At 42.7% G+C, this 9762-nt stretch overlaps 1 protein-coding gene across 3 annotated transcripts; it reads left to right on the forward strand.

Annotated features, from left to right (window-relative positions):
• Window positions 1-577: 577 nt before the first annotated feature.
• ehf (ets homologous factor) lies at window positions 578-9323 on the forward strand. Of its 3 annotated transcripts, none has more exons than XM_031565162.2 (9): window positions 578-783; window positions 4764-4873; window positions 5646-5903; window positions 6282-6335; window positions 6598-6654; window positions 6852-6884; window positions 7013-7057; window positions 7502-7697; window positions 8128-9323. In XM_031565162.2, exons 2-9 carry the CDS (start codon window positions 4774-4776, stop codon window positions 8225-8227), a joined length of 843 nt encoding a protein of 280 aa, XP_031421022.1. In that variant the 5' UTR covers window positions 578-783; window positions 4764-4773; the 3' UTR covers window positions 8228-9323. The 3 variants fall into 3 exon arrangements, with proteins under 3 accessions (XP_031421022.1, XP_031421021.1, XP_012683574.2); XM_031565161.2 differs by having other exon boundaries at window positions 580-783; window positions 4744-4873; window positions 6816-6884; XM_012828120.3 differs by having other exon boundaries at window positions 583-783; window positions 6816-6884.
• The last annotated feature ends 439 nt before the right edge of the window (window positions 9324-9762 follow it).

Below are 9762 nucleotides of genomic sequence, written 5' to 3' on the forward strand. Positions count from 1 at the left end.
GTATAATTTAATCTTTGCAGAACAACATACAGGTTTAAAATAATTCAATAAGCCAAATGAAATGAATTGTGCTCCTCAAATCCTTCTGAAGATTACCAGCAGAGGGTGCTAAATAGGCAACAGAACAATATGAGAAGCACCAATGATAACAGACACACACAGACTTTCTCTCTTGTTTTCTCTCTCACACACACACAGACTCACAAACAAACAGATGCTGTCCCTCTGTCACACATACACAAGCTCATAAAAACACACCCACACTCTTACGCGCACACAAACACACACACACACACACAAACACACACACACACACACGCTCTCACACACACACACATGCACATAGACAGACACAGACACATCCATGTACACACCCAGTTACTTACAGTCATGCTCTTTATTGGTGCACTTGGCAAAAGAAAAGGAGGGCAAAGAGAAGGCTCTTGTGTGGGGGTGAAAGTAACGTCGCCACCCCAGTGACATGCAAATTCCATACCTGAGCTGGCAGTGGCGGCCAATTAGAAAATGAGGAAGCCCGGGAATAAAATGCTGATTGGTAGGGCTCCAACAGGCCAAACTGAGGCTAACACCTTCTCTTACGGAGCTTATTATGAAAAGTGCACAAATCTCTCACCCTGCTCCACCTGGGAACATTTCCAATTAGACAGACAGACACGCAGCTTGTGTGGGCACCATCTCTTTGCCATACACTTGGACAGTACCCTCACCTCACCTGCCTGGCCTTTGACCACCAACGGCCCATCCTATTCCAACACTGAACAGGTATGCACCCCACCCCACCCCACCCCCCAGGCTACTGTGTGTGTGTGTGTGTGTGCGCGCGCTTTTGTGTGTGTGTGTGTGTGTGTGTGTGTGTGTGTGTGTGTGTTTTACTTGCTTGTCATGTCTTTGTTTGGAGAAGTTAATGTGAATAATGTGACTAATGTGACAGCATGGACTCTTAAAAAAGCCAGTTGCTTATTGTCACCCAGTATGAATGTGACCCACTATATCATATCTATCATCATATTTATCATGTCATGGCTGAAAGAGACACTGGTGGATATGTTACAGTGTCACGGGATCTGAGTGTCTACTTTGTAATGACTTTAGTCTGACTCTGACTCTGAAACTGACTCTGTTAATATCTGATCAGTGAATTTTAGAAATCAAAGTCTCAAAAGACTGTTTAACATTTCTCATTGTTAAAAAAATAATAATGTAATAGGAATGACATTTGAAAGAAAACATATATGCCAATGTTTATATTTATTTGTAAGCTTCCTGTTACCTTGCCAATGGCAAACATTTGCTGAAGCCAACTGCCAGCATTTACTGTAACTGATGAGTTAATGCATGTCTTCACTGAGACACATTGAAGACATCACACAGTATTCAGTGTTGTGGAATAATGAAAAATAATCCAAATGAAACTAATGAAACAAATTCCTTGTGCTTCTGTTAACATGAAAACATTTACATGGAATATCATAAAAGACACAAACATTGCTATAGTACTACAAGGCTTTATTACAACTTATTGTTGTTTTCAGAAATGTTGTGGGGTACAGTACTGAAGTTGGTGTCAAGATATGCTAGAACATTTCTTTGAACTCCTAGCAGTTATGATCAAATTGTCTTTTTTTTCTGGAGGCTCAGTACAGTACCCAATTGTTTAAGAGTGAATTTCCTCGCCAGTGTCCACTAGCAATAGTTTGGCAAAACCTCTAAATAAATTGGTAACTTGACTATGGATCAATGCTTTCCTTTCAAAGAACAATGGAAGCAATGGTAATGTGAACATTTCTTAATCATTGCATCATGTACTAATCATTAATTACGAAGGAGGTATAATATGTAGTTACACAATTAGTTAGTAATTTAAACAGCTCTACTTTTATATTCTCTCTGATCTCTCTGGAATGTTTACAGTCTTACAGTATGGGAAAAAAGCTTTTTAATATTATATTTTTAATATATGTTTTATAAAGCAGTAGCCACTGTGCCAACGTGAAGTGAGGGTGTGGAGATACTTTTAACAGCATGAATAGCATTTAGAAGCTCAAACAATCATTAATCTGGAGCTTCTGCTGGCTAAATATTAGAGTGCTACTGAACAAATTAGTTCAATTTAATCCTGTGACAACATATCAGTGAGAGTCCCAGTCAATGTTTAACTCAGCAAATGGGCCTACCAGTAAGATATGATGAACATGGTTTAGGAACATCACAGCTTATAACTAAAGAGACATGTTTGGTCATATAAAATATACTGTATCTAGCTTTCCAAACAAATCCGTTGATCCGTATCAGTTATGTTCCAACTGATGATCCTCTGAGTTTCGAATTAATTGTTAGTTCAGGGAAAAGTGTGGATCTTTTTCTTTGTTTCATTGCTGGCTCGTCAATGTTTTGTCACTTTCAGTATGCAGGAGCTGCAGTGAACGCGACTGCATCCTCACCAGCTTGTCTGTAGCCATGATGGCACATAGATCACATAAGCAAGGAAGTAAGTAGACTTGGCCGAGTGTCAGAGATGTAGGCGATCTGTCCACGGCAGTTTTAGGTTTTAGGCATATCAAATTCCAGCATGACTGCTTGGGTTAATCTCTGATGCAAAGGTATCTGTAAAAAAAGGTCTAGGGTTTTGATGGTACTAGACAACAAACATGTGATAAAGACATGGCATATCAGTGTGTGTGTGTGTGTGTGTGTGTGTGTGTGTGTGTGTGTGTGTGTGGTGTGTGTGTGTGTGTGTGTGTGTGTGTGTGTGTGTGTGTGTGTGTGTGTGTGTGTCTATTCAGTTGGCTTCTTTTTATGACCTTTATGAGTGTTCGGTAAAAGAAACTAAATGTAGGTCAAGATCTTAACAGGAACTCATTGTCTGATTGACTTGACCTGGAATAACTTTTTTTTTCCTGGTCGATATTATCACTCCGGCACATTTCAGGCAGGGGGTGCAAAGTTAAAAACACCCTCTGGCACACAGAAGCTCATATGAATATCAGTTCACCAACTACAGTAATACTGTACTTTCAGTTTGCCAGAATTTGGCTCATCTACTGCATGCAAATGTGTAGGCATGCTACGGTGGTGGATTAGATAAGGCCAGTGATGATATCATGTAGTCTGTGACATGCAGGTGAACTTCAGTGGAAAAGACATATTTATATCTAGTACAAGGCTGATAATAAACACACACACACACACGCAATATTTAAAAAGGCAGTATCTCCTAGGATGTTTTTCAAAACAGATGTGTTTGGATGTGGCTCACATATGGTGATACTAGACCAGAATCACAGGACACCTATCAGACCTTCGGTTGGTGACAGTCCCTTGTGATAAAGGCCAACGCAATTAGATACTCAACACCTTACAAACAGACTTAAAAAGCTCAGGTGAACCATCTGCTGAATCTGGGCTGCCCATCTCCACATCCCTGCCCTCAGTTCGGAAAGTCACAGTGTCTCTGGTTGGCTTGGCACAGGCAGGTGTAACCCTTTCATGTTACTGTTGCACTAAGCCAGGGGGTACACAGACCTTTCTCTATGCAAAGTAGACAGGTGCCCTAATGCATTCCTGTGCAAATGTGTGTGTGTGTGTGTGTGTGTATGTGAGGTGAGCAAGAGTACTGCCGCGTACACACACCCTCACTGTCTCTGTGGATACAATCTCTCTTTGTTTGCCAAGTATATAACGTAGTATTGAGGGATTCATTTACTAACATCTCACGCTGTGTTTGGAAAGAACAAATGCTTAAAAATAGTAGATTCTGAAACATGCTGCACTGGTATAATCTAGATGAACCTGTTTGATTATTTTAATCAGTTATAGCCCAGAGGGAACTCCTTTGTCGTATTTAGATTGTGTACTTGCTAAGTGCTATGTCACTCCCTGGTTAACATGGTAGTCATGAGTATTGGCATAGGTTCTCTTCCTGGAAGCATGCCCTGTTTGTGTTTTTAAAACTTTCTACCTTAAGTATATCACTGAATGCTATTTAATACATTCTAATGGCACCAGTGAAAGCCTGACAAGTAATGTTTAAAAGTATGGTGCTTGTGTGCGACAGCAGTGGTGTTTGTGTGTGACAGCAGTTGTGTTTGTGTGTGACAGCAGTTGTGATGTGTGTGACTGTATGGTGTTTCTGTGTGACAGCAGTGGTGTTTGTGTGTGACAGTATGGTGTTTGTGTGTGACAGTATGGTGTTTCTGTGTGACAGCAGTGGTGTTTGTGTGTGACAGTATGGTGTTTGTGTGTGACAGTATGGTGTTTGTGTGTGACAGTATGGTGTTTGTGTGTAACAGTATGGTGTTTGTGTGTGACAGTATGGTGTTTGTGTGTGACAGTATGGTGTTTGTGTGTGACAGTATGGTGTTTATGTGTAACAGTATGGTGTTTATGTGTAACAGTATGGTGTTTGTGTGTGACAGTAGTGTTTATGTGTAACAGTATAGTGTTTATGTGTAACAGTATGGTGTTTGTGTGTGACAGTATGGTGTTTGTGTGTGACAGTAGTGTTTATGTGTAACAGTATGGTGTTTGTGTGTGACAGTAGTGTTTATGTGTAAAAGTATGGTGTTTGTGTGTGACAGTATGGTGTTTGTGTGTGACAGTATGGTGTTTGTGTGTGACAGTAGTGTTTATGTGTAACAGTATGGTGTTTGTGTGTGACAGTATGGTGTTTGTGTGTGACAGTCAGGTGTTTGTGTGTGACAGTATGGTGTTTGTGTGTGACAGTAGTGTTTATGTGCTGCCAGGCCCCAGACCATGGTCCGCCACACCGGCTGCAGCATGAGTGTCCTCCCCAGTGTCAGTGCTGAGAGCCAGCTGTCCGCCCCCTGGGCCAGCCACTACCCAACCACAGATGGTGAGACCTGCCCCCATACACACCCACAGAGCCTCACTCACCCAACCGCCTGTACCGCGCACACAAAAGCTCACACACTAACCTGTCTGAACCGTACACACAGAGCTTCACACCCCACTACACATGCTGCACACACACAAGCTCACACATCACTGCCTGGAGTGTTATGAGGACCTCCAGTCTCCAGTCATTTCATGGTCACTGCTTACTTCCTGAAAGGCAGGGCCAACATGTGGCAGTTAAAGCAGCAATATGAAGTTTTGGTCTAACACTAGAGAACTACCTGACCAAAAAACACTGATAAAAGCTTTCTAACATGCTAACTGGTGTCTTTTGGCAATATTGTTGGCAATGTAGTGCTGTGAAGGCTTTTCTTACATTTACGTGTGGTGTTCCGAACCAAACAACAAAACAACATAATGCATATCCTGGACGGCTAGTGACGTGTGTGAGTCTGTCCTTCATATGACCATATACCATCAAAATTCATTTGAAGATAATACCAGAGGTAGTGGCTCAAAAAAGAGGCCTCAAAAGTGGCAAAATGTGCATGGTGTTGTTTTAAAGACAGTAGATTAGCATTACATTAGCTTAGGCTACATTAAAAGTACATCATTTTTTTTGTTGAGTTCTATTCTGAACTGTGATTACCCCAAATATCATCTGTATGATGGATGTGCATTACAGAATAGTAAAATAAAAAATACTACCTGAGATAATTAAGGATAATTCCCGACAGTTCATTTCTCTGCACTTGGCCTCTCATTTATAGTTTCCATGGTAACGCCCAGCTACGCCGGCCGCCTGTGGGCCCAGGAGACGCAGCCCCAGTACTGGACCAAGTTCCAGGTGTGGGAGTGGCTGCAGCAGACCCTGGATGTGCACCAGATCGACGCCGCCAGCATCCCCTTCCAGAACTTCGACATGGACGGGCGCCAGCTCTGCAACATGAGCTTCCAGGACTTCACTCGCGCAGCAGGGCCCATGGGCTCCATCCTCTACCAGAGCCTGGCTGACATGAAGTGGAGCAGTTAGTAGAAATTCACTCATTTCACATGATCACATGAAGTCAAATCATATCATATCTCATACAATATCTCACCTGCTTCTGATTGTTATTTTATCACAGGGAAATTAAATAATGTCTCATGTGATAACTTGGCATCCTCCTACAAATAGAGGAGACACGGAAACAAATGACTGTTTGTTTATTTTGTTTGTGGTGCTCATATCAGTGAACTGTAGCTGTGAATAGCTTATTTGTTCGGTTTGGGAGAACCAGATAAGCAAGTTAGTCCAGTCTGTGGCAGGTATGGTTGATATTAGTTTACGGGAATTCAACACGACTCCTTTGTGATGAAATGATTACGTCTGACAGCTAATCAACGTTTTTTTGGCTCTCTCACAGGTCAGTATGCTCCAGAAATCTTCCCAACCATGGACATCAAAACTGAGATAGACGGTAAGCTACACCTGCAGGAGCAACTAAAAAAACCAGCCTGGTCAAGCACTGTGCCTTAAATAGAAGTACACCATGTTGGTGATATACATTTTCCATGCACCCACCTTAGTTAAGCCATCTGTTTGGGTTCATGTATCATCCAACATCATCTCATTGTTGAGAGCAGGAAATGCTCCATATGCAGTATCATTGAGAAGGATTATATGACACCAATATTGGCCAATAACTGAGACAAACAGACCTTTTTTATTTGATCTTGCAGAGTTTCCTTGTTCTCTTCTTCCTTTTAAAGAAGAACCAGCCTTCTTTCCTGCTTCAGGTACAGCGAATGTGCATTTTTTTCACTGACCGACAGAGCTTCAGTATCTGTCTGGCGGTTCAGCATTGTTTGGTGTACGGCTCCATACACAATCACTAGAGCATTATGGCCTGAGGTTCTGGGGTTCTGAGTGATGTTCTTTGGTGTTCTGTGTATTGCAGACTTTTTTGATATCAAGCCTTCATTCTTGTCCTCAGTACCGTTGAGCTCACCCTCTCCCTCAAGCCCAGGTGAGTACGCTTCAGCGTGTCAGAAATCTGGCATTCCAGACAATAACATGTTTAAAGAGCAGGAAGTGATTTGTTTTAATGCAGCAAGATTTTCTGATGTCAACTGTTCTCTTTTGCCATGCTGTCAGACCCAAAGAGATCAAATACCCGACCTCATCCTGTCAAAAAACACAGTGAGTCCAATACCACACACACAATGGAATACACACACACATGCACGAACATGCACAAATGCATACATGCACACACACACACACACACACACACACACACACACACACACACACACACACACACACACACACACACACACACACACACACATATAGAATCGTATACAGACACACACCAAAGCACACACACTAGCTTGCACTTGTGCAAAGCTGCTTACACAGACACAAAAACGCATTCTTTTTACTTACAGTTAAACACACACACACACACACACACACACACACACACACACACACACACACACACACACACACACAAATACAGTGACTGAACAATTACTATAGAGTCAATATATCAAAGACAGCTTAGGTGACCATAACACTATATCATGGTCTTGTAAAGTTCCTACAATAAGTCCCATATTTTTCACTCTTTCCCCTCAGATCCCAGGGGGACACACCTGTGGGAGTTCATCCGTGACATCCTGCTCAACCCAGAGCGCAACCCAGGGCTCATCAAGTGGGAGGACCGCTCGGAAGGTGTGTTCCGTTTCCTGAAGTCGGAGGCCGTGGCCCAGCTGTGGGGCAAGAAGAAGAACAACAGCAGCATGACCTACGAGAAGCTCAGCCGGGCCATGAGGTAAACACGGCCCACAATCCTCCGCTGCTCATTCCTGCTACCCTGAGTTTGAATCACACCAATCGCACGTGACATCACCCTGTGCATCTCTCATGTTCATGTTCATGGAACCCCCCATTTGTGCACGCCAATGCAGGCACAAAGTATGTCCCATTTACGCATAGCAAAAACGGCTCTTCTCTCCAACACACTACTAAGGCATAGCCCCCCCCCCCCCCCCCCCGTGGGCATGAGGTTTACACACTGCACAGAACTCCACCTGCTGGCCTCTCCCACACATACACGGGTAAACACCCAAACTTAACTGTGCGAAAATGTACTTTAAAAGCAGCTGCAACTTGAGCAAATGTAATAGAATGTAAGCACAAATGGGGTGTCGCTGCAGACGGCTTCAGAAGTCCTTACCTCTCCCTGTTAACCTCTCTTTCAGGTATTACTACAAGAGAGAGATTTTGGAGCGCGTGGATGGCCGCAGGCTGGTGTACAAATTTGGCAGGAATGCGCAGGGGTGGAGGGAGTCAGAGAAGTGAAGAATTGTGTGAAGGTCACCTTGACAAGTTTTTGAACCACCAAGTAAATACATTCACCTTATTTATGCCATTGGGATATGTTTGTTATGAAGATGTGTACTCTGTTTGTAAATTGTATTGTATGAACTTTTTTATCTGTTCTTTGCTGTCGTTTTTATTTTTATTTGTCTTTGAAGGAAATTGCTGTATATGTATGCAACCACTTCATATTTTGTACCTTTTGAAATAACAAAAAACACTATAGGATCATTTCAGGAATGTTAGGTAAATGCCTCTTGACAGGACTTTTTCAGGACTTTGTCATCAGTGAGTATACTTTCGCCTGGTTTCATCTACTTAAACTGTGAAAATATTCATATCAACAAGCAATGTCACGATGGCATATAACAAACATGGTCACACTTCATGCGTCATTAACAACTGTGCTCAGTGAACTGAACTGCTTGACACTTTTGTTTTACTTCAACTGAATTAATTTGAATTTGAAAGAGGTAGCGCACACTTGTGTTTTTGGAGCTTCTCGACTGTACTGTGATGAAACACATCATTGCTGGTGTTAATATTTTTTCGCCTTTTTATGGGTGGCTCAATACGCCCTTTATTGTTTAAAATCATCCTGAACCTGGCAAGGCCAATGCTGACATACAAGTCAACAGTTTGGGACTTCTCTACATCATGAAATGGGCGGCCCACCTCCCCCAGCCCCCCGCCCATGAGTGTGAGTCTCATTATTATTTGCTGATTGAGTCTCATGATTCACAGGAGTTTACGACCCCCCCCTCCTCAGCCCCTTGCCCACCTTTTAGCATTTTTCAAAATGATGCAGTGGGTGGAGTTCGGCTCAGAGCTGGGGGGTGAACTTACACTTTAAATGACATTGCATGAGTTCACCTAACTGAGCTTGACACAGAGCTGGACCTACCTGTGTGTGGAGCTGACAGAGCACTAAACAGTTGCAAATGTGAGCGCAGCTCATTGTGTGGTTTTGTGGTTACATTGAAAGTATACTTAATACTAAAACCTTTTTTTTTATCTGTAAGTAAAATGATGACATGTTGCAAATGCCTTAAATAAAATGCATATCTGTTATAACAAAGGTCTGTTTTATTCATTGCCTTAATTCAATTAAATTAAATTCTCCCTCTCTCTTTCTAAAAGTATTATTATATAAGAATGCAACAGGTGGCCACGTGATGTTAGGGATAAGTGGTATCATCACTACACCATTAATCAGTTTAAAGACCAGCCGTGGACAGAAGCAGACCCCTGAGTCACAGGACTGAGAGGTGCAGTAGATTGACTCATCGGATGCTATTGTTTTGTGTGCGGGTGGAACATGGCAGAGTCCGAGGCGTGCAGAGTTGGACAGATAACTGCCCAGATAACATGTCACTGATAAGGTTAAAGGCCTCGGGAGAATTAATTGCCTGCCCATGCGTGCCTGGGTGCATGTCAGGCAGCCAGAGGCAGTGCAGGTTCGCCTGGCTCTGATGGTCACGACGATTAAGCGCCCCTATCGTCCGACGTTTCCGCTC

Source organism: Clupea harengus, chromosome 3 (assembly GCF_900700415.2).
Source record: "Clupea harengus chromosome 3, Ch_v2.0.2, whole genome shotgun sequence".
Lineage (NCBI taxonomy): Eukaryota > Metazoa > Chordata > Actinopteri > Clupeiformes > Clupeidae > Clupea > Clupea harengus.